Source organism: Rhinatrema bivittatum, chromosome 2 (genome assembly GCF_901001135.1).
Source record: "Rhinatrema bivittatum chromosome 2, aRhiBiv1.1, whole genome shotgun sequence".
In the NCBI taxonomy this organism is placed as follows: Eukaryota; Metazoa; Chordata; class Amphibia; order Gymnophiona; family Rhinatrematidae; genus Rhinatrema; species Rhinatrema bivittatum.
This window is the reverse complement of record NC_042616.1, coordinates 91,494,542-91,520,688: the sequence shown is the minus strand read 5'-3', so window position 1 is coordinate 91,520,688 and position 26,147 is coordinate 91,494,542. Positions and strand designations below refer to the sequence as shown.

At 39.8% G+C, this 26,147-nt stretch overlaps 1 protein-coding gene across 8 annotated transcripts in view; it reads left to right on the top strand.

The window, feature by feature from the left end:
* Positions 1-26,147, top strand: part of KMT2C (lysine methyltransferase 2C) — a 979,844-nt gene that overhangs the window by 259,022 nt on the left and 694,675 nt on the right. For all 8 annotated transcript variants that reach the window (XM_029588444.1, XM_029588443.1, XM_029588442.1 and 5 more), the window contains exons 7-8: positions 5,678-5,840; positions 6,502-6,673. In XM_029588444.1, the coding sequence (XP_029444304.1) occupies positions 5,678-5,840; positions 6,502-6,673 (335 nt within the window). The remainder of the gene's footprint in view (positions 1-5,677; positions 5,841-6,501; positions 6,674-26,147) is intronic.

The following is a 26,147-nucleotide window of genomic DNA, read 5'->3' as shown; positions in this document are numbered from 1 at the left end:
ACCTTCTTTCGAATCTGGAAAGTGTTTTTTCTCATGGTTATCACTTTAGCACTAAAAGGAAGTGAGCTACAGACTCTGGTTTCATATTCACTGTACCTTCAGTTTTTACTCAATAGGGTGGTTCTATGAACTCACCCCATGTTTCTTCTGAAGGTGGTGTCTGCGTTGCATGTTAATTAAGCTATTGTGCTGTCTGCATTCTTTTCAAGACCATATGCGCATGAAGAAGAATAGGCTCTTCACTTTTTGAACTGTAAGAGAGTCCTGGATTATTAACTAAAGAAGGTTCAACTTCATTATCAAGCTTCATGTCCTTTGATCCCAATAGATTGGAAGGTCAGTGGCCAAATGAACTCTAGCCAGTTGGCTAGCAGACTGTATAGTGCACTATTATGCACTGTGAAACGCTCACAGATTACAGACTTTATCAAGGCTAATCATGTGAAAACCATGGAGACTTTAGTGTTTCTTCTCACAGCTACATCTATTCAGGACATTTGCAAAGCTGCTATTTGGTTGTCTGTTAATACCTTCACATCCCTGTGCTATTTGGACAGCGTGCCTTGAGGAGACAGTAACCTCTGGCAAGTATTTCTCTGTAGCCTATTCACCCAGTCATCTGTTCTTCAACTAGTGGGTCTGAGTTATCACAAAATGCTCCTATATAACCCTCAGCTTGCGACTTCCAATATGTAATGACTAATTCATAAGAATATAAGTGCTATGCTGGTTAGATCAAGGTCCATTGACAGTAGCCAGTCCAGGTCACAGGTATATGACAGGTTCCCAATATTTGATTTATTTCTTCTATTTCACTCCCAAGAATATGTGCTGGCTTTCTCAAGTAGCTGTTTATGGACTTTTCCTTCAAGAATTTGTCCAGTCCTCATTTGAACTCTACTATGTTAGTGGCTTGATCACATCCTTTGGCAGCAGATTTCATGGCTTTGTGTGTTGAGTGAAACATTTTCTTCCTACTGTTTGTTTCTGCCAGCTGCTAGTTGCATGCCTCCATGTTGATGGAGAAGGCAGGGATCACTGTAGACAGCAGAATGATGTAGTCATTCTCAATACCCACTTGCCTTCCCTGAGAATCAACTACCTACCTAACACTTAAGCTCTGGAAGAGACTGAAGGATTCATGAGGCAGAGAGAACTGAGCTCTGAGAGCTGGGTGTGCATGTTGTCTTAAGGAGAGTATAGATAAGGGACTTCTACAACCCTTAACTTGGGAGACCCCACAGGTGTGGCTAAGTCATTCTATTTGTCCATGGAGAAAGCAAAGTTGCTTACCTGTAAATAATTTATCCTGTTGTTCAGAGAATACCTGTTAGAGAAAAGCAACATTGCTTTCTCCATGGGCAAGCAGGATGAATCAGTTACTCCTGCCCTCCCACCTCTCCTTGTAGTTCAATTTTTTTCCCTTAAATATATCTTATATGATTGAGGTTGTGCCATTTATTTATTTATAACTTTTTTTATACCGAAGTTCAAATAACAGAGTTAATTATCAATTTGGTTTACATTACAACCAAAAAACAGACAGTGACAAAAGTTGTCTTACATAGAACAAGGGAGGAGATAACTTGGGAGCAACTTAAGCAAGGGGAGATGTAAAGTGTCAACTGAAAGAACTGGGGAAGAAGGGTTATAACAGATTTAATGGGGATCAGATGCAAAGAATAGCAAGCTAAGGCGGTGAAGAAGATGGACTTAGGAACCTAAGCTTGGGATGAGAAAGTTCCGAGGGGTAGTAGTGAATGGCGAGTGGTTAAGGGAAAGCTTGCCGAACAGTAGAGTCTTAAGTCTCTTCTTGAAAGTGAGTGGGCATTGTTCCAGCCTGAAGTCGGGTGGGAGCAAATTCCACTGTTTGGGACCTGCAGAGGAGATAGCTCTTTTACTTAGGGAGGTTTTGATTGTAGGTACTTGAAGAGTGCCTCTCTGTGCTAATCTAAGAGGATGGGCTGAGGTATGAAGTTGCAGGGGGGTAGAAAGGTCTGGCGGTGAGATGTTAAGAATAGCTTTGTGAGTGATTGATAAAAGCTTGTAGAGGATTCTGTGTTTGACTGGGAGCCAATGGAGCTTCTTTAGGATTGGTGTTATATGGTCCCTTTTGTTTGTCTGAGTAAGAATCCTTGCAGTTGCATTTTGAAGCAGCTGGAGGGGCTTAATGGAGTTGTCTGGCAGGCCGTGAAGAAGAGCATTGCAATAATCGATTTTTGAAAAGATAATCGCTTGCAAGACTGACCTGAAATCCTGAAAATGAAGGAGTGGCTTAGTCTTTTTAAAACTTGGAGTTTGAAGTAGCACTCCTTCACCGTGTTATTGATGAAACCTGAGTAGTTCATTTGGTTGTCCATGACTACCCCGAAGTTTCTGACTTTAGGAGAGATGGTTGGGAGCGCTGTAAGGGGCGAGCTGCTTAGAGGAAAATTACCATCTTGAGTGATTAGTAGGAACTCTGTCTTGTCTGTGTTGACATAGCAGACTGGTGCTGGCTGTGCATGAGCAGAAGGGTCTTCAAGTCCTTCCTAGCTCTAATAATGTTATATTCTTGGCACTAGTAGATGGCTTTTTTTTTTTTTTACATGTGACTGATGTATTCTGCTGTCCATGGAAAACATCAGTTACAGGTAAGCAATTTTATTTTCACTACAAATAAAATATATATATATGTAATTCTATTGCTGATAAATGAGCAATCATTTTTTTCTAACAAAGCATTAAAGGTTAGTTACAAATAGAGCTTGGCCCAGATGATTGATTTGTTTCTGGTGCTCCTGGCCTAGTGAGGCATTTTCCTGCAAAATTTTGTTCGTTTATTTAACTGTCAAGCTTATGTTATGTTATAATTGTATTCATATTTCCCTATTGGAGTCAAAAGAATTATTTATATTAAGTTATATTTTGTGTATCCTAACATAGGAACTAGATTAAGCTTCAATAATAATGGATACTTGTGACTTCATTTAGGTAAGGCTTGTTTTGTGCATTGCTACTGAAAGCTTGATATTTCTAAGCAATACAGTGTTAAACAGGTATCATATATTAGGTATGCATCCAGAAAAAGGAGCACTTATATAGCTCTGTGTCTGTTATGTTTTAATGATCTAGTGTCAGCGATAGACAATCATTTATGCCCCATAATTCCATAGCCTGTCTGGGGTAAAAAGTGCTGGCATTTGATTAGTTTACTGTTCTCAAACAATTTTTTCACTTATCTTTTCAAGTGGTTGTATATTTTTATTGATGCGTGGACTGATGCCATTTTAAAAACACAATACTAAGTAATTAGCTAAATCAGATCCTCTTTGTACAGCTTTAAAGATGGTCTAAAAGTTTTATACTGTACAGTATCTAAAGCAGCAAAATATGCTATGTTGAACTACTCAATTACAAGTCTGTAGTGATATGTCGCACAATAAATTTTTGAGGAAAATTAACATGTAAGAATAAGTTTTATTATCTTTTTGTAAATTTTTAGCTATATGCTAGAATATTTTTTTCCTTCCCTGGAAAATCTGAAATCTGAGTCCAGTTCTGGAACTAGTTGGGGATTCTGGGGTTTGGGGAACATACCCAGAGAGCAGCACAGGACTGCAAGGCAGGATGCTGGACAAGACAAGGGCTGGTCTTTCACTTAGCGAGCCTCCTCACCCACAGGTTCAGCCCTTATGTTCTGGGTGTCAGTAGGTTTCTGCAACGGCAGTACATTATGGTGAGTCCTACAGGCTGGAACCAGACTAGGCAAAGTGCATCTGAGTAGGCAGGGCTGAAAGCAAGGCTGAAGACAAGACTTGGATGAGGCAGGCAGGACTTGACAGGCTGGACAAGGCACGGCTAGACTGGAAACTGGGCAGAACCTGGAACTAGGCAAGATAAGGACAGGACTTGGGTACAGGCAGAATTGGACAGGATACTGGAAGAGAAAGGACTGGCAGGGCATGACAAGACTAGCCAAGACCAAAAAAGGCAGACAAGGGCAGGAATATTAGACAAGGCAGAGCTAACAGAGAACATAGAAGCCCGAAGGCAACAAGGCAGGGGGCGCATAAGCTGCTAGGCAATAAAGAAGGCCCAGAGAGGCCTCAAAGCAGAGTTATTAGAGTAGGCCCAAAGGCCTCAAGACAGGATACAAGGCTGAACAGGCCCAAAGGCCACAAGGCAGGAAGTCCCAAAGCTTCAAGGCAAGACAAGAAACAAGGGCCAGGACACGGAGCGAAGAGTGCCACCATGTGATAGCAAGGATACAATGGCAAGGCAGGTTTACTTAAGGCTGGGACTTGGCTACAGCACAGGCAGAGAAGAGGAGCTTGGCAATGCTGGAAGCTAAGCTTGGAGGTCTCTGCTGGTGGGGAGGCAGCATTGCATGTGGCAGTAGGATAGGATGAGGCAGTGTAGCAGGCAAAATTCTTACACTAATACTTTGTGAGTTGGTGTACTAGGATAAGTATGGGAGGGTGAAATCAGATCCCTGGCTTTTCTTTTTTTTTTTTGAGTGGTAATTTTTTTATTTTTTATTTTTGGGTGGGGAATGTGATCTCGGGTATCAATGCAGGGGAAAGTTGGGGTATGGGCTTGAGAGGAGGGGAAGGATCTTGGAGATGAAGGGGAGAAGAAGAATGATTGATCTCATGATAGGAAGAGGGAGATCTTGGAAACAGCGAAAAAGAACCAGGGTTTAGGGGAAGAGTTATTTAAACTATCTTGAGTTATCAAACACTTTTGGCCATTTACCTTGTGAAAAACAGGAAAGTACATTCAGGTATAGTAGGTAACTCATCTTGAACTACCAATGAAAAGGTGTGAACTAAATATAAAATTAAAATGAGAGTAGACATAAATTACATTCATCTTCTCATTTATCTCTGTTCTTTGAGTTGTGAGGGTTTGAGATTTGAAACTCATAAAATATACTTTAAGGATCTCTTCTTTTATTTGGTATTAATTTATGAAATAAATTATTGAATCTGCTAAAATAGTTTGCACTGTTTGAATTGTTTCAAGTGTAACCTTGGATGGTAAAAGGAGACCTGACTGTCATTGCTTTTGTAAGATACCACTATACAAGGACCGAGAGAGAGAGGACTGTCTCAACTATTTGGCTGAATTCTCTTTTCTAGTTTGTCAATGGTATATCGGTATATAAAAGTGTCAATGGTATATCGGTATATAAAAGCGCTAAATAAATAAATAAATTATCCCAGTTCTTAGTATCCCTTGTTCGATGTAATGCATTCTTACATGCTTGTTTTCGTTTTGCTGTAAACCGAAGTGATATGTAAATTTTTTACATGAATATCGGTATATAAAAGTGCTAAATAAATAAATGGACTATGTGAACAGCCAGATTTATTTTTGAAACTGCTATGGGATGGGTAGGAACTTCAAAATTTAAGAAATAATTTGAGAGCTTTTATGTATGAATGATGATTTTAAAAGCATCTTTTACTAGTTCAAATGCAAGATGAAGTTTATATTGTTCACGAGTGAGAATGATTCCAGTGCAAGGAATTTCTCTTGAGAACAAAATGATCTGCACAAAACTCTTTAAATAACTGAATTAGATTCCGGAACAAAAAATAATCCATCATCTTGATAGTATTTTGTTGAATTCTAAGGATCTTGAAATCTAGTGATATTTGTTATTTCAGATGATATTTTGGTTTTCTTTTAGCGATGTGCATATTGTAAGCACCTTGGAGCCACTATCAAATGCTGTGAAGAGAAATGCATGCAGATGTACCATTATCCTTGTGCTGCTGGAGCAGGCACATTTCAAGATTTCTCTCATTTATCCCTCCTTTGTCCAGAACACATTGATCAGGCTCCTGAAAGATGTAAGTATGGTATACATAGATAAGAAAAGTAGATGTGTAAACACTAAAGCTTATCCTCAAAAAATATGATCATAAAACATGCTGGGACATATATGCTAGCTAGTCCTATCAGACTTGCATATATTTTTTATTAGCAGCCCTATGAAGAATTTGAGTAGTTTTGAAGCACAAAAGTAAAACTTGAATTTCATTTAAAAAATGGAAGGGTTTGCTTATATAAAAATATTTCATCCAGTATTGTTGCAAATTCGATTGGGAAATGCACAAAAACGTTTGGGCTGGTTTTTTTTGTTTTTCCGTTGTAGGTCCAAGTAGCAAGCATTTGAAGGCTAAAAATACAGGCCCAATGAACTGCAAATTCTACAAAATTCTGGTCTTGCTAGAATTCTTGTGAAAATTCTGATCTTGCTAGAATTCATGTGTCCATGAGACATATGTTTCAGTGGACATGTATGTCTAAATTCTGGTACTGCTTCAGGAAGATAGATGATATTGCTAGTAACCTTTCTGTGCTTCAAAGGGTAGTTTGTATGTATTGGTGGAGGCATCTAAAACGTTTTGCTCTGTAGGAAATATAAATGTTGTTCAGCATAATTAAATGTGCATTTTTCTTCTCAAAATATATGTATCTTAACGATGCTACTTCTCTCTTAAATTATAGCCAAGGAAGAAGCAAACTGTGCAGTATGCGATAGCTGTGGAGATCTCTTAGACCAACTATTTTGTACTACTTGTGGCCAGCATTACCATGGAATGTGCCTAGATATTGCAGTTACACCTTTAAAGCGTGCAGGTTGGCAGTGCCCAGACTGCAAAGTCTGCCAGAACTGCAAGTAAGTAGGAAAGGAGTTTCTTTATGCAAGAACGAATATCTGATGAAACAGTTGTTACTAAAACTCATATTTACCATATTAAAAAAAAAAAGTGTGCTTCTGAATTTAAGGCTCAATAACATTTGTATAACCTGTTCAGTCTTCTTTAGAGTGTTATGCAAAGAAGCTGGTCATTCTCATTATTCAAGAATATAAGAAATGCTGTGCTGGGTCAGACCAAGCTCAATTGAGCCCAGCATCCTGTCTCTAACAGTAACCATTCTGGGTCCAGAAGTATTTGGCAGATCCCAAAAAGTAGATTTATTTCTTGTTGCTCATTTCCAGGGATAGCAATAACTTTGTCTACCTGGCTAATAATATTCTATGGACTTTTCCACCAAATCTCTTTTAAATCCCACTATGCTACTTGCCTTGACCATATCATGTCGTAATAGGTTCTACAGCTTAATTTTTCAATTGAATAAAAGCATACTTTCTACGATTTGTGTTAAATCTGCTGGTCGCTAGTTTCATGGAATGTCCCTTTGTTTTATTATTATTTGAAAGGCTAAATAACTGTTCATTATTTACTCATTCCACTCCACTGATGATTTTATAGACTTTGGTCATGTCCCCTCTCACCCTAATGTGACTACCAGGAAGCATGTGTGGGATATAGAAATAGGAGAGACCAACTATTTGTAGTATAATATTTATTATAACCCTGGTTATAGACAAAATTAGAATGCATGGTAAGACAGATATTTCCACATAGAAACATATTTATGTCTATCTTCTAGTTGAATAGGATTTCTTTCTCACAAAACTTATCTCATTCCATACATTGGTCAAATGTTCAGAAACCAGTAAAAACTGTATCTCAGGTCCTGTTTGTTGCTGTTGTAGATGCTGTTACTATTCTGCTTTGTTTGATGCTGGTGATGAGAAATTCTTGGCTTTGCTAGTTTGTTATTCTACATAGATGAAAGCAATTCCATATATGGTCTCTGTACTTGCAGATCCTGATGTTTTGTTTCTTCCCAATTATTATTGAACTGTTGGCTACTTATCTCTTTGCAGTAAAGGGGGCAGAGTTGTCTCTGCTGGCATATGTGGGTGAACCATCACTTGCTTGAGAATGCACTGTCCTTGCGTTAGTCATATAGGGCCTCATTTTCCAAGGAGTTACCGCATGTGATAATTCCGCAAATCGCGCTAACAGCAGTTAACGCGATTTGTGAATGCAAATTTTTAATTTCGTATTCAGGGGGTGGAGTTAGGGTGGAGCATATGTAAAGTAGGGAGGATTTATCGTGTGCCGCGAAACAGCCGCACTGTTAGCGCGGCTCCTAACGCGGCCAATAACTACACCTCTTTCATTTGCGTTACGTTGTGCGCTACAGGCCGGTAAAGGTTTATCGCAGTTCACAATGTCTCCAACAGGCCTGTTTCAGTATGAGAGAGAGAGAGCGCCTTGCTATAGTGTCTCTTCCCTAGACATGTATTTGTATCCCTATGGGAGGCCCACCTAGTAACTCGAGGTGAGGTTTAGGTATTAGTGTAGGGGGTTAGGGGCCACTTTCACATTCAACGTGAGACGTACGAACAGAACAGTGGTCTCCTGTGAAGATTTGATGACCTATGGAGTGAGGAAACTCACTCCAAGATGAGATTTGTGCAATGTTCTCTCCACCTACCTTGTTGTTACCCAGGTAGAGAGTCCATCAAGCTAGGTGGAGAGAACATTGCACAAATCTCATCTTGGAGTGAGTTTCCTCACTCTGTAGGTCATCAAATCTTCACAAGAGACCACTGTTCTGTTCGTACGTCTCACGTTGAATGTGAAAGTGACCCCTAACCCCCTACACTAATACCTAAACCTCACCTCTAGTTACTAGGTGGGCCTCCCATAGGGATACAAATACCTGTCTAGGGAGGAGACACTATAGCAAGTCTCTCTCTCTCTCTCTCTCTCTCTCTCTCTCTCTCTCCCCTGAAACAGGCTTGTCAGAGACATCATGATCTGCGATATACTGGCAATGTAGCCCAAAGTTGCGATAACAGCCTTTCGCATAGCTGATAGTGCAATTTGCGATACAGATGCTTATTAGCATAAGTTACACCCCTTTTTGGTATCGCATTCGATACCAATGTGATATTGGAAAATGAGGCCCATAGTTTGTTAACATGCTGAAAGGAGTATCTTTTTGCAGGTGATTGGTGGATTGCCATGTTAAGAACATAAGAATTTCCATATTGGGTCACACCAGGGGCCTATCAAACCTAGTATCTTGTTTCCAATAGTGACCAATCTAGATCGAACATACCTAGCAAGATCCCAAATAGTAGATCGATCCCATGCTGCTAATGCCTAGGGATAAGTAGTGAAATACCAAATAACGATGCACTATTTATGTTCTCTGAGGGATATAATACTGATGTCACTCACACACACGATATCACCTCATATATTGATCTCAGCTAATCTATTACGTCTAAATCGACTCATGTGACAACCGTGTCAAATTAAAGTTTCTATATCTTTGTCTAAGTTAAGCATAAAAAGATTGTTTAAAGAGACAAAAAAAATTTTTGAGAGGAAGGTTTCATATAATTTCATATATCACCACATCCAGCAGTGTTTATAATTTTAATCATCAACCAACCTCTTCCCACCTGTGATTATTTTGTATTTATGCTTAGCGTGTGGTATTAATATGATATGCTTTAATGTGTGCTTACGCTATTTAAATTTAAAGACATATGTATTGTCAAGCAAGAAAGTTGTCAAGCAAGCCTACAAACGGGCGAAATATTCTGATAGGCAGGCTCTCCTCAATTATAAGCCGAAAAAACAAGAACCTAATTTGGTTTGCGTGTTGAAACAATCTACAGCATTTCTGACTTTATTGGCAGCGATCAGAAGGCATTGGCACATATTGGGGATTCATAACCTATTCCAAGAGCCACCTCTGATAGTGACATCTAGAGGCAGTAATATCAGGGATCGTCTCGTACATGCACAAGCACCACAACAGATTGTTCAGGGTGACACTGGTCACTTTAAATGCCGGCCAATGTACTCATTGCATAAATTGTATTGAGGGCCAGACATGGACAGATCCAGTGTCTGAATATATGGTGACACACAAGTCACGTACGACGTGTAATTCAGATCACATTGTATACGCTTTAGTTTGCAGTTGCCCTAAGATTTATATAGGGAGGACAACCCGGAATATGAGAACGAGACTAAATGAACACAAATCTCGTTTACATTCTCAGACACTAACTGCACCTATAGTGACCCACTGTATGCAATGTCAACATTCTTTTACCCAAATAAAATGGACAATTATTGGTCATGTACGAGCAACCCCACGCGGAGGTGATCGCATACATTTATTGAATTTGAGGGAAGCTTATTGGATTTTCACATTAGCCACACAATCTCCACAGGAATTAAATAAAGAGCTCGAATGGAATACACTACTTTAGATGAATGACAGATTGATATTGTTGAAACAACTTGACAGCTGGAGCATAATGATATCATCTAACGTCCATTGGGATTGGTTATGATTCCAGGAAGGGCGAATAGATATGTCAGCAGTAACCTGGGCATTTAAACCAACATGGCGATCGTACAGCCAGTAAAGTTTAGCAAAACGCCGGACGACATTAACGACCAGGATATAATAGTACAGACCCTGATGAAGGATCTTGGATTCAAAACAAGGCCCTGTTGGGACATAGACATATAAGAAGATATGTTTTGGGAATTGATTTTGTATCTTCAGCCTTCGGCTAATATTTGAAAAGTGTCGGTGTTTTTGGGAGAGGTTCAGTGTTTCGAAAGAAATTTAGAGCTATGGTCAAAAGTAGTTAGTGGCTCATACCACAATTTGCAAGATAGTCCTGACTTAATACATATGTCTTTAAATTTAAATATCGTAAGCACACACTAAAGCATATCATATTAATACTATACGCTAAGCATAAATACAAAATAATCACGGGTGGGAGGAGGGTTGATGATTAAAATTATAAACACTGCTGGATGCGGTGATATATGAAATTATATGAAACCTTCCTCTTCTCTCCTCCAAAATTTTTTTTGTCTCTTTAAACAACCTTTTTATGCTTAACTTACACAAAGACATAGAAACTTTGATTTGACATGCTTGTCACATGAGTCGATTTAGACGTAATAGATTAGTTGAGATCAATATATAGGGATAAGTAGTGGCTTTCCCCAAACTCACTTTGTTAATGACGGTTTATGGACTTTTCCTTCAGGAACCTGTCCAAACCTTTTTTTTAAATCCATCTTTACCATATCCTCTGGCAGTGAATTCCAGAGCTTAATTGTGTGTTGAGTGAAAAGTAGTTTCTATGATTTTTTTTAAATGTGCTACTTACTAACTTCATGGTGTGCATCTTAGTCTTTGTATTTTAAAGACTTAAAAAAAAAAAGTAAACAATTGATTCTTATTTACCCATTTTACTCTACTTAAGATTTTTGTAGATGCATATTATATCCATCCTCAACTGTCTCTTTTCTAAACTGAAGGAGCTCTTACCCCTCTAGCTTTTCTTCATAGGGGAGTTGTACCATCCCCTGTATCATTTTGGTTGCCCTTTTCTGTACCTTTCCAGTTCAGCTCTTTTTTCTTTTTTTTTTTTTTTTTTTTTTTTTTGAGGTGACCAGAATTGTATACAATACTCTAGGAGCAGTCTCACTATGAAGTGATACAGAGGTATTATGACATTCTCATTTTATTCTCTTCATTCCTTTCCTAATTCCTAACATTGTACCTGATTCATTAAGGGTTTGTCACATAGAATCTGGCCCATTGTTTGCTTTTTGAGCATGGTTTTATTCCACATCTGAGGTCCTTGAATTAATTAGCTCTGTTTAGTTCTGTTAGGTTTTACATTTTTTGTTTTCTGTTTTTAAAATTGTGTATCTTTGAATTGTAATCCGCTGCAAACAAAGGATGTATGCGGAATATGAGAACTTTTAAATAAGCTTTTCTTCTTTGTGTTCATTCAGAAAGTGTCTGCATACTGGTATAAAGCAGGGAAGAGGCTGAAAACCTTTTGCCTGACTGACTTGGCCTCACTATTAATGCTAAATTAATGCTCATGGCCACGCCACCTCTATACTAACCCTAATAAACTGTGTCGTATCTGCAGCACCTAACTTGTGTAGCTTCTCTTTATAAGGGAGCAATTCCATTCTCCTGCTAACATTTTTATTGCCTTTCTCTGAAATTTTTCTAGGTCTTTTTTTTTTTTTTTTTTAAGATGAATTGGGCAACCAGAACTGCACACAACACTCAAGGTCTTTTCATACCATGGATCAATACAGAGGCAATATATTTCAGGATTTCAGTGTGTTCTCCATAAGGACATCAAGGTCCCGCTTCTTGGATGTTGATTCCTAATACAGAACCCAGCATTGTGCCTGTAGTAGGGATTTTTTTCTCTATGTACATCAATTTGCACTTTCCATAATAAATTTCATCTGCCAATCAAATGCCCAGTCTCCTCTGTGCACAAGGTCCTTCAACAGTTCCTCACAATCTGCTGCTGTATCATCTGTAAATTTGATCACCTCACTTACTGTTCCCTTTTCCAGATCATTTATTATTTTTAAATGGCACCGGTCCCAGTACAAGTCCCTGGGGCTCTCAATCGTTTAACCTTTGTCACTGAGAAAACTGATCATTTAGTCATACTCTGTTTCTTGTCTTTAACCAGTTACTAATCTACAATAAGACATTGCCTCTTATCATATGAATTTTTAATATCATGAGATTCCCTCATGAGGGACTTTGTCAAATGCCTTCTGAAAATTCAGGTACATTATGTTGACCAGCTCATCCTTACCTATGTGGTTTTTTTTACACCTTTAAAGCAGTCAGATAAGTAAGGCAAACATCCCTTTGCTAAATCCATGTTGCTCTTTCCCATTAGGCCATATCTATCCATATAGCTAGTAATTTTGTCTTTCAGAATAAATTCTACCATTTTGCCTGATACCAAGATCAGGCTCCCCAGTCTATAGTTTCAAGAATCTCTCCTGGAGTCTTTTTTAAAAATGGACGTTACATTGGTCACCTTCTAGTCTTCAAATACTGTGGCTGTTTTTAATAATAAGTAACACATTGCTAATAACATATCAGCAATTTCACATTTCAGTTCTTTCAGAATGCTGGAGGGAATACCATCTAGTCCTGGTGATTTATTACTCTTTATTTTGTCAGTTTGTTCTTTTACATTTTCCAATGTAACAGTGATTTCCTTCAGTTGTTCTGAATCATCAAAGAATATTTATGGTCTGGATGTGTTCCTCAACATCGTCCTCAGTAAAGAACAAAGCAAATAATTCATTTAATTTGTTAGCTATAGTCTCTTCATCCCTGGGTCATCTAGCAGTCCAAAGACTCCATCACAGGATTCTTGCTTTGAATGTATTTGAAAAACTTATTAGCTTTTTGACTCCTTGGCAAGTTTCTTCTTTAATTTTCTTTTGGCATGCCTTATTAATGTTTTACATCAGACTTATTAGTGGTCATGTTCTTTCCTATTTTCCATTTGGATCTGCTTTCCATTTTCTGAAAGATTTCCTTTTTGAATTTAAATGCCTCTTGCATCTCACCGTTTAACCAGGTTGGCAATCATTGGTCTTCCTTTGCCTTTTTAATGTATGGAATTTATTTTAGCTGGGATTCCAGTATGTTTTTTTTTAAAGCAATTTTCATATAAGATACAAACTTTTAATCTTTATAACCACTTTTTAGTTTTTTTCTAATACATTTTCTCATTTTATTATAGTCTCCTTTTTTTTTTTTTTTAAAGTTAAATGCTTCTTCAGTAATTTTAGTTAATGTCCTCCCTCCAGTGATTGTCAAATTTGATTGCATTATAATCCCTATTGATTTACTGCTGTTACCCCTTGCACCTGGTCCTGCATTGTATTGAGGACTAGATCTAAAATAATTCCCCCTTTCATTGGTTCTAAGGTTAGCCTCTCCACGAAGCTACCATTTATAGTATGTAGAAACTTTCTCTCTTTAGCATTTCAAGACGTTTACCCAGTTAATACAGCAGTAATTGAAATGTCACATTTCCTAATGTGTAGACCAGAGCTTTCCAAAGTGTGTGTCGTGACACTTTAGTGTGTCGCCAGCAGTGTGCTGGTGTGTCGCGCAAGCCCGGTGCACATGACACACCGGCAAGTGGGAGCCAATGCGGCCGCTGGTGGACCTCATTCCACTGGTGGCTGAGCAGTGAAGTTTCGCTAGGCTGTGCCGAAGAAGCACAGCAGGAAGATCAGCAGGGCCGTGGTGGAGCGCCGTCACCACGGCCCGAAGAAAAAGGTTGCGTGTAAACGTGCAGATGCTCCTCCTCCTTCCTGCCCACGCGGTCCCGGAAGAAAAATGTTGCCGGAGCCACACGGGCAGGAAGGAGGAGGAGCATCAGCCGCATGCAGAAGAGGAGCAGCGGGCTGAGAAGAGGAGGAGGCCCGGTAGCAGGGTCCCCACCGTGGATTGGCCCGAGAAGATCAGGGCCGTCGCTGCCGCGGATCGGCCCGCGAAGATCAGGGCCGCTGCAGAGCCCATCCTGCAGCGACCCGTGAAGAGGAGGCCCAGAGGTAAGAGAGAGGCTGAGGGCCTGTAGAGTGTGTGTATGAAATGAGTTGAGAGATTGTGTGTGGGAGTGAGGACCTGAATGTTTGCAGAGACAGCATGTGAGAGCCTGTGTGTGTGTGTGAGAGAGACAGCATGTGACAGTGAGAGCCTGTGTGTATGAATGATTGTATATGAGAGAGCATGTGACAGTGAGAGCCTGTGCTTGAGCAAGACAGCATGTGGGAGTGAGAGAGAGCCTGGGTGTGTGAGAGTCAGACAGTATGTGCCAGTGAAAGACTGTGTATGAATGATTGTATGAGAGAGAGCATGTGACAGTGAGAGCCTGTGCTTGAGCAAGACAGCATGCGGGAGTGAGAGAGAGCCTGGGTGTGTGAGAGTCAGACAGCATGTGCAAGAGAGAGACTGTGTATGAATGATTGTATGAGAGAGAGCATGTGAGAGTGAGAGCGTGTGTGTGTGTGTGTGTGTGTGTGTGAGAGAGAGAAAGCATGTGAGAATGAGAACCTGACTCTGTTTGAGGGAAGAAGATGGAGAGAAAAGAAATAGAAAAAAAAGACAATATGAAAGGAATTGGAAAAAAAATAAGAAAGGGGAGGTGGAACAAAAAAAGCCTGTGACCAACAGATTAGAAAACTAAGATCAGACAGCAAAGGTAAAAAAAAAAATAAAAATTACTTTTTATCCCAGGACAAGCAGGATGCTAGTCCTCACATATGGGTGACATCAGTAATGGAGCCCTATGTACGGAAAACTTCTTTAAAAGTTTCTATGAAACTTTTGACTGGCACCAGAGTGCCTACTGAGCATGCCCAGCATGCCATGATATTCCCTGCCACAGGGGTCTCCCTTCAGTCTTCTTTTTTCCGCGAAGCAGTTAGCCTCGCAGTCCCTAGGAGTCCTGTGGAAAATCTCCACAACTTTAACTTTCACAAAAAGTTTAGAAAACTTCAGCCGCAAGGGTCTCCCCTTAGTATACCGTCGCGGTAAGTTTTTCTACTTTTCTCGCGGTTCCGTTCCATTTTTGACAACTTTGTTGTCCCTAGTCATTGGTCGTCGACGGCTGTCCGGCCCAAAATGGCTTCAGGTTTCAAAAAGTGCCCTAAGTGCACCAGGAACATGTCCAGTACTGACCCTCACCAGGATTGTGTCCTCTGTCTTGGTGAGACCCACGATGTTAGGGCTTGTCCCTTATGTGCCACCATGACATCGAAGGGCCGTCGTCTCCGGCTGGAGAAAATAGAACAATTGTTCAAAATACAGCTTTTGTCAGCACCATCTACTTCAACACAATCGTCTCTGGCTGGGTCAATTCGAAAAGTCATGTTGAAAAAGCGTCTACCAGGTGAGTCGGGAGATGCTCCTCTTTCCTCCCCCTCTCCATCGTCAAGGGCATCGACATCAGGTAGTGAAAAAGCCCGCAAAAAAGAGAAGCATCGCCATCGCAGGCCGCATGCGGCGTCTATTGTCTCGATTCCCGGCAAGCCATTGACTGAAATCGGCGTAACATCTAAGAAACCTCGGCTTCAGGATCAGGCTTCGGAGCCATCGACAGGGCGATCCCCACCGATTCCGGCGCAGGGAACCGTACCTCCTCAGGGCTCTGAGGAGGTACCGGCATCGCCACTACCGCCTCCCCCCATGGGTGCTCTGTTTTCACCATCCATGCGGGCGAAACTTGATGTGTATATACGTCAAGCGGTCAGAGACGCATTCATCGAGGTGATGCCGCGACCTCAGCCTTCTACGCCAGCGATGCCATCGACACCGATTCCGGTATCAACAGGGATATTGCCCCCGTTACCGATGATATCGCCCGTTCCGGCACCGGTGCCCTCGATGCCGATTCCGACTGTTCCACCGCCAGCGATTCCATCGATTCCGATTCCGACTATTCCTGCACTGAGGTAAGGTGGGGATGGGCATCCCCTCTGGCAAGGGCCATGTTAAGGGGGCCCTCCCCGCAGGTGCTTGTTGGTCTCTTTTTTTTGAGATGTAGTGACCAGAACTGCACACAATACTCAAGATGAGGTCGCACCATGGAACTATATAGAAGCATTATGATATTCTCTGTTTTATTCTCCATACCTTTCTTAACAATTCCTAGTATTCTATTTGCTTTCTTGGCTGCTGCTACTTATTGGGCAGAATATTTCAATGTATTTCAATGATGAAACCTAGGTACTTTTCCTGAATGGTGACGCCTAATGTGGAACCTTGCATTGTGTAACTATAATTTGGGTTACTCTTACCTAAGTTCATCACTTTGCACTTATCCACATTAAACTGAATTTTCCATTTGCATGCCCATTTCTTCCAGTTTTGCACGGTCCTCTTACAATTTCTTACAATCCTCTTGTGATTTAACAACTTTGAATAATTTTGTGTCATCAGTAAATTTGATCACTGCACTCATTGTTCCCATTTCAGATCATTTATAAATATATTAAAAAGCAGTGGTCCCAGAACAGATCCCTGGGGCACTCCACTATTCACCTTTCTCCATTGGAAAAATTTACCATTTAGCCATACTCTGTTTTCTGTCTTTAAACAGTTCTCAATCCATAATAGGACACTACCCCTGTCACATGACTTTTTAATTTCCTAAGAAGTCTCTAATGCGGGACTTCATGAAATGCTTTCTGGAAATCCAGATAGTCTGTCTACTGGCTCACCTTTATCCACATGTTTGCTTATGCCCTCAAAAAATATAGCAGATTGGTGAGTCAAAACTTCCCTTGGCTAAATCTATGTTGGCTTTGTCCCAATAAATTATGCCTATCTATAAGTTAAGCAATTTTTTTTCTTTATGATAATTTCCACCATTTTGCCTTGTACAGACATCAGTAGTTTTCTGGATCACCTATTTATCCCTTTTTATAAATTGGCCTTACTTTGGCAATCCTCCAGCCTTAAAACACCATAGACTATTTTACTGATAGTTCACAAATTACTAATAGAAGGTCCACAATTTCAGTTTTTAGTTATTTCAGCATTCTTTGATGTATACCATCTGGTCCAAGTGATTTGCTATTCTTTATTTTGTCAATTTTCCCTAGTACATCTTCCAGGTTCCTTAAGATTTGTTTTAGCTCTCCTGAATCATCAACTTTGAAAATAATTTCTGATCTGGACATCTATTCTACACCTTCCTCAGTGAAGTCCGAAGCAAAGAATTAATTTAGTCTCTGTTCTATGGTTTTGTCATCCCTAAGTGCCCCTATAACCCTTTGATCATCTAATGGTCCAACTGACTCCTTTGCGGGCTTTTTACTTCAAATGTACCTGTAAAAGCTTTTATTATGAATTTTTGTTTCCACAGCAAGCTTCTTTTTAAATTATCTCTTTTCTGTCCTTATCAATGCTATGCATCTAACTTGCTAATGCTTATGTTGTTTCCTATTTTCTTCATTCAGATCCTTTTCTGTTTCTTGAAAGATAGTAACATAGTAATGACAGCAGAAAAGGCCAAACTGGTCCATCTAGTCTGCCCATATACAAACCTCTCCCATGTTTCTCTTAAGGGCAGTAACTGCCACTCCGTGCAGCTATCCCCAAGCCTTATGATAACCCATAAAAATTTCTACTAACATTTTTTACTGGGTGATGAGCTTTCTTGTAACCTCACAGTGCTGCTTGATATACTTTGTTTATGGACTTGGCTGTAGAAGCAGTCCTGTGCTTTTTCTCTTATGTCTGGAATCAGTACACCAGACTGTAGACGTCAGGGCCCTCTTGGTTGTTGTCTGAATCCAATTCCCCTTTTCCCCCTGCTGTCGAAGTGGGGACCAATGCTCTTTTAGCTATTATAGCCTCTTTCACCTCACCTTTTAACCATGCTGGAAGTCATTTAGACTTCCTTCCACCTTTTTTAAAACATGGAATACGTCTGGGCTTACAAGATGGTATTTTTAAACAACGTCCAAGAAAACAAACTGGTAGCCGATCCAAGATGGCTGATAGTAACAAGCACAAGGAGTTGAATCTGTGAAATCAACTCACCGAAATCAAATCGGTCGTCAACTCACAACTCATGGTTTATCTTGAAGACCATCTGATCCTCCACCCATCACAATTTGGATTCCAGAAACACTTTAACACTGAATCTTTACTTCTCTCCCTCTCTGACCATCTCCTCCGAGGCATGGGTCAAGGCCACAGCTACCTCCTTGCCCTCCTCGACATCTCTTCAGCCTTCGACACCATTAGCCACCATCATCTTCTAACCCGTCTGGAAAACATTGGCATCTCAGGTCTAGCTCTCGCCTGGTTTAATTCCTTCCTCTCTAACAGAAAGTTCTCCATTAAAATCGGGAACTCCACATCTACTCCACAACCCCTCCAGCAGGGAGTCCCCCAAGGCTCCTCACTTTCTCCCACCCTCTTCAACATTTTCATCACTCCCCTAAGCCACCTCATCTCTGACCTTAAACTTAAGTTCTACCTGTACGCTGATGACGTTCAGATCATCATCCCCATACAGAACTCTCTCGCTGACGCCCTAGAACACTGGGAGAAATGCCTCAGAGCCATTAAATCCCTTCTCATTAATCTCCATCTTGCCATCAATACGAACAAAACTGAGCTGCTACTCATCTCCCCCCACTCATCCGCTTCCCCTCCTCTGCCTAATACTACTAAACTCAACCTCCCCTCTACACAACCCTTTGTTAGAGACCTGGGAGTCATCCTTGACCACCAATTAAGTATGAAGAACTACGTAAACGCTACACTCAAAGCCTGCTTTTTCAAACTTAATGTGCTCAAAAAACTTAGACCTCTCCTACACACCCATGATTTCCGTACAGTTATCCAAGCCACCATCACATCCAAATTGGACTACTGTAATGCCTTACTCATTGGACTCCCCTACTCCACCATTAAACCTCTACAAATGCTACAACATGCTGCAGCGAGACTCATTGCAAACTCCCGCAAATATGACCACATCACCCCCATCCTCAGAGACTTACACTGGCTCCCCATAACATCACGCATTATCTACAAAACACTCACCATAATTCACAAAGCACTCCACACGCACAACTCCAACTGGTTAGACCTCCCTTTTACAACTCCTAAGTCCAGTCGACCCACCAGAACGGCAAAATCTGGCACCCAGTTGTGCCTTCCTTAAAAACAGCCCATCTCTCCTCCACACGTGACCGTGCTCTTTCGATTGCAGGTCCCACCCACTGGAACACACTACCGCCTGACATACGCCTCGAACCCTGTATGAACAACTTCAAAAAGAAATTGAAAACATGGTTGTTCAACCAAGCTTACCCAGATTAAAAAGTCATCAATCCGTGCCAATGTAGACCACAATACGTCTACTCCCTATTTCTCATATTGAGGAACTATGTTTGTTTTACTCCATCTCTTCTCCGCGAGGTACCTTGTTTGTTTACCTTGTCTTTTCTTAGCTGCCTATCGTTACCCCCCCTCCCAGTTTTGACTTCCCTGTTAAAATGTAATTTCCAAACTTAACCTGTTTACTGTAAACCGACATGATGTCCACAACGAATGCCGGTATATAAAAATGTTTAAATAAATAAATAGGACTTTATTAAATCTAGAGCAAGTGTCTCAGAGGTTGAATCATTTATAAGCATCAGATTGCTTTGCTTCAGTCCTGTATTGCATCCTGCCAGACCTATGTGCTCCAGTACTTACAAGGTATTTTGGAAAGGGCACAGGGATTCGCTGAGTACCTTACTCAAGAAGACAGTAGTGAATTCTAAAAGCATCTTATCCATTTGGCATATGATGCTTTTTGAGATGGAACTCAGAATCTCTGGAATGGCTATAGATGGTATGCAAACTTTCGTGGCTGCAGATATCTTATTTATATGAGGATATGAAGGAAAATCTCACTGATAGGCCTTTTACTCTTTCGAGATAGGGAGGCTGTGGAAGAATTCAGAGACCACCATTCAACACTTCAAGTTTACTTCACTGCCACCATTTAGCAAACATCCTCAGTAAGGGGGTTCAGGACATCAATTTTTCCACCTATGAAGGTGCTTTCAGGGTCTGACTCATCCCAAAGAGCAACAAGGCTTCAGGCCTTTCCACCCTGAAGGCAGAAGCCCTAACCCCCCACACTAACCAGTCAAAACTAGGGATAGGTTTTTGACTGGATCCAAAGTCCATAGCCAGTACTCCAGTTTCTATCCCAGAGGGAAGCTGAGGTTTAATATAAACCATTGGCCTCTAGAAACTTGCAACAAATGTATTCTTCCGATTGTATTGGAAGATTACAGATTATAAATTACATAATGCCCATGGCACATCTCCATATAAGGCCTATTCAATGGACACAAGTCGCAGTGTAACCATGGCACTCAGGACCTGGAGAAATATATCAGAGAAACTCAGAGATTCACTGTCTTAGTGGCTTTTCCATTTCAATCTGGCCAAGGCATATCTTTTATATTCAACAGCTTTCAGTTGTTCTAACCACAGATTCATCCAATCTGTGCTGGAGAGCTCAAATCCAGAAATCTTCTTCCATCCTGGTGATTTTACATATTGACCTTCTAGAGCAAAAGGCAATTTACTGTGCTTTAAAGGGTTTCACAAATCAGATGGACAATCAAGTTGTCCTTGATGGAGAATCAAGAAGGCCATATTCTACCAAAACAAGCAGGGAGGAAATCATCTCTTCTCCTTTGTCGGGAAGCCATTGCTATGGGAAAGGGTGATCTTGCATGGAGTAACCCTAAAGGTAACATATATGATGGGCAAGGAGAACATTATGGCTGAATTGCCAGTTAGTCCTACATGGTTAGTCCTTGAATCGGATAGTATGGGATGAATGAGCAGACTGAATGAGCCATATGGTCTTTTCTGCTATAATTTTCTCTGTTTCTACCTTTTTTTGGTAGGGAACTCCTGAGATAGCCCTATTTTCAGTGGATCAGAACAGAAAGTAGAGCAAAATGCAGGTTAACATCAGATACCTTTCATCTCATAGAGATTGAGACTTCTGTATGCATATATTCTGATACTTCTAATGGCACAGACCTTAATACAGGGCTTTCCAAACCTTTTCTGGGGATTCCATAGACTGTTAGGTTTTCAAGGTATCTACAATGAATATGCACTAGAAATTAGCATATACTGGGTTTTCAGCATATAGAAATTTATCTCATGTATATTCATTTTGCATATCCTGAAAACCTGACTAGTTGTAGAATCCACAGAACAGGTTTGGAGAAGCCTTGCCTTAATAAAACACAGAAGAGACTAGGGAAATATAATCTCATAGCTGTTTTTGGCTGAGACTGATTTGGTTTCTAATTCTAATATTTGTCCATCAACCCACCTATAAGGTTGGAAATTTTAACAGCAGATATTGCAGAACCAAGAGTGCCTTCTTCATCCCAACCTGCAAGCTTGTGTCCTCATTGATTGGATGTTGAGCACGGGATTTTGTTTGGTTTGGTTTCTCCAATTCAGTGTCTCAGAAACATTTGGCTTTTAGGATGGCATCCTCTAGAAGGTTTTATGATTGCAAAAGAAAATGGTTTGCTGTTGTGATGGTGAAGACCTAGATGTCTTCTCCTCTTCCACACACAGACTGCTTGAATAGCTTCTATATATCTCAGTCTGGGCATAAAATCAGCTCCAGGTACACCTTAGTACAAATGCTGCATACCATCATTATATAGAAGGAAAAATCAATTTCTGTACAACCTGCAGTTCTAAGATACATATGTGACTTGCTTCACTTGAAGCCTCCTGTCAAACCACCCACTGTCATAGGATCTTAATGTGATTTTAACACTTCTGAGCCTCTGGCATATATACTGTAGGTTAAAGTACCCGACTTGGACAAGTACAGTTTTTGTGGTGGTCGCTTCAGCTTGCAGAGTCTGAGAGCTGTATGCCCTAATCTGTAATCTTCCAATACAATCTGAAGAATACATCTGTTGCAGGTTACTTTTCTATCTTATACTAAATGTCATAGTTATACTATAATTGCAAACCTTGATAGAGGGAGTCACTAATGAAAAGTCATAAGATCCTAATCATTTGGTTAATCAAAATAAATCAGATCTCTTGGAAGTGATATGTCTTCCACAGATTGTTTTGTTCATATGACTTCATTGATATTCAAATTAAGTTCAGTGGCAGTTTTATCCAAAATGGTCTATTGATATATATTCGAAAATGTATTTGATAAATGTTTTCTTTAAAGGATTTTTTAGGGAAAAATTAGACTTGTTAAAGAAAACCGTGGACAACAAAAGTGTTTTTACATTGCCTCAGGATGAGAAACCAAGAAGGCAGTTATGTTTTCAGCAGAAGATATCAAAGCAATATTTATAGATATGTAAAGCAAATAGAGAGAGAGCTTTGTGAGAAATAAATGTCACTATAGTAGAGGGTCATCTGCAGTAAATAAGATGAACTCAAAAGCATGGTTTTTTCTGGATGAGCCACAAAATACAATTTCTGACTATAAGCGTTTCTGTTCCAAAAATATACATTGGTTGATGAATAATCATTTATCTAGAAGTGTGGCTTTATATAACTTCAGACATGGATACAGCATATAATAAAGGAAAGTTATGTCTCAGAATTTCTAAACAAAAAGACAGATTTCTTCATTTTCCAATATCAGAAGGGGAAAAAGAGGGCGACATGAGAATTTATCATAGACCTTTTGTCTGAAGGCACAATAATGCTTGCACTATAGGAAGAAAAGGAGAGGAATATATTAAATTCTTTGTCTGGTACCCAGTGCATCAGGAGATTCCAGAGCAGTATTAGATCTGAAGTATATACAACAATTCTCCCTTCAAGAGGGAGCCTCTAAAACCTGAAAATAAATGTAGAAGAGAGATTATTTTATTGCAGTAGATTTTAGATTTTACACATACCAATAAGACCAGATCCAAACACTCTGGAGATTCAACTTTCAAGGTCAGCATTTTCAATACAGAGCAGTCTCATTTGGTATACCTACAGCATCAATGACATTTACAAATGTGTCAGTAGTGCTGGAAGCATTTTTTTTTTTTAAGGAAGGTGGGCATCAAAGCCATTCCCTGGTTGAATATTTGGTTGCCCAGGACCAATCACAGAAGAATATGTATGAAAGGTAATTGAATTACTAGGAGACCACATTTGAGTTCTATATCAGAAAAAATTATTCCCAAAATAGATTTGATATCCCCACTTGATTTATTAAGACAATTCTTTCAGGAAATAAAATGCCAAAATTTCCAGCTATTTCCAAAGTATTTTACCTTCTTGAGAAAGAGTTAACAAGGAAGGGAAGGTGTATTTCTGCAGTGGGGAATCCAATAGATGATATAGATTTAACCACCTTCTTGTTGAACTCCCAGCTAGATACTAAATCTTGTTAGTGATTTTTGTTTTGGAACCTGACAAAGATATGATATTGAAAATATATTTTTATGGAGGTAGAATTTTCATATTTCCTGATGTTGCCAGAACCACTCAATATAGATGCACATTGTTTTCTTTTCCTACAAAAGAGGGTCTTGTCTTGGGCCGCTACCTTTGCATTACATTTTCCCTGTGAGTGTCATGTTAAGTTGGGAGGCAATACATTTTTGTTTTATGAATCTTGTCAGAGAAAAGGATTTTTGTTAGAGAGCTGCCACAACTGATTTGAGTTCCATGTAAATAGTTCTAGCTGTATAATTACACTTTGGCTTTGGGTTTATCATAAATTACTTCTTTAATTATTCTGTTTCCTTTTCTTGCCTCCCTATTGTGGTCTAAGGTATCCAAGACTATAGATGTGGGATTTTTTTTTTTCATATTATTTCTTGTAATTTTGGAATTTTTCTTGATGTCAGAATTTTGACTTGTAATGTTGAAATATTATATATAAAAATAAAAAATAATCCCTGATTCCACTTCATAAATACTGTTTTGGGATATGTTCAATACCATCACAGCAAGAGCCTTTTTAATAGAAGATATAGTGTGTGTGTGTGTGTCTGTGAGATGGCATTGAGTGGAAGAGTAGCCTAGTGGTTAGAGCAGTGGACTGGGAAGCAAAGGCCCAAATCTACTGCCACTCCTTGTGATCTCGGGCAAGTCACTTTACCCTTCATTGCATCAAGTACAAACTTAGATCTAGATTCATCAAGCCACGCTGTTTTTTCATGGGTGGGGTCCTACTATCGCGGAGGGTGCCATTGTAGTGGGGTCCCTACCCTGAAAAACGTTCATGGATCTATAGTGCATTCTTTTGTCTCACAGCCAAACGCCATAGGACAAAAGAACGCTGTGAGCAACCCTTTAGGTGCGATGGCAGCCCCAACAATGGAAAGGACCACTATCGCCTTAAAAGCCCACAACTTATGTAGAAAAAAAAAATAAAAAAATGCCACAGCTGAAAGATAAGTTGAGTGGAGGGCCAGGGCTGACCCCCTGCTCAACCTAGGGCTGGCACTCAAGGTGGCCCTGACTCCTCCATGCAAAAATAAAAGTTTAAATATGCAGCAATGGTTGCTCCACCCCCCCCCTTCCAAAGGTGTGAAATGTCATTGATGATTCAGGGCCCCCTGCCCCCCCAGGTAACCTACTCCCACTCCTGACCACACCTTAAACCTTAAAAAAATAAAAATAAATAAAGCTGGTGGACCCTCATTGGAGCCAGGCTGGCCAATAGCATCCTGCCTAGTCAACACTAGTTTTCAAAATGCCACTGACCAGACCTTGCCCCTTTCACCTTCCTGACCAAGGCCCTTCTCTGATTGCTCAGTATGGGCAGGCAGCCAGTTCTAGAAAGAGTCCTGGTGGTTCCAAACTTCCTCCATTTAAGAATGACTGAGGCCACTGTTCTTCGGGACCTTCAATACTACAGCAATTTTTTTGTATCCTTCTCCAGATCTGTGCTTTGACACAATCCTGTCTTGGAGGTCTACTGACAATTACTTTGACTTTATGGTTTGATTTTGTTCTGCCATGCATTTTCAAATGTCGTATGTCATATGTCGTGTAGCGCTATAGAAATGTTATGTAGTAGTATATAGACAGGTGTGTACCTTACCAAATCATGTCAAATCAATTGAATTTATCACAGGTGGGCTCCAATCAAGTTGGAGAAACATCTCAAGGAGGTCAATGGATCTGAACTTAACTTTGAATGTCATAACCAAGGGTCAGAATACTTATGTAAATGTGATATTTCAGGCTTTTTTTTTTTTTTTTAATTAATTTGCACGAATTTCTACAAATCTGATTTTGCTTTGTCATTATAGGGTATTGTGTATAGATTGAGAAGGGAAAAATGTATATTCATTTTAGAATAAGGCAATAACGTTAAAAAAAAAAGTGGAAAAAATGGAGGAGTCTGAATACTTTCTGAATATACTTTATAATAAAATACAGTCTAATGAGAGATATCTTTGTGCAGCTCAGGAGATGGAACATTTTGTATAGCATGTAAATCAAGTTTTTGACCTTCAGTCCGAAATACCTAATGATTTCACATAATTTAAGGTTCTTAAGTATTCAAGTTCTTCATTTTTCCTAGATTCCTGTTGGTGCTTTTAAAGAATATTTAGCTCAAGTACTGCATATTTCATTTCAGTTAATTCCACATATAAGCTTTCTTCCAGCTGTTGGAACAACTGTGGAAACTAGTTTAGGAGCATCTCAAGATGAAGGTTCTTTTTCTGCTAATATTTTAGAAAGATCTAGTACTATAGAGATTAAGCAAAGTAGAACATTCTTAGTTTCACTTGTTTTCCCTGAAGATAGACTTTATCTTTAAGTTTTTCTTTTGTAATAGTACTACATTATTTTATGATCAAAAAGTGTAGCTATTTCCAGATGTTTCCAAA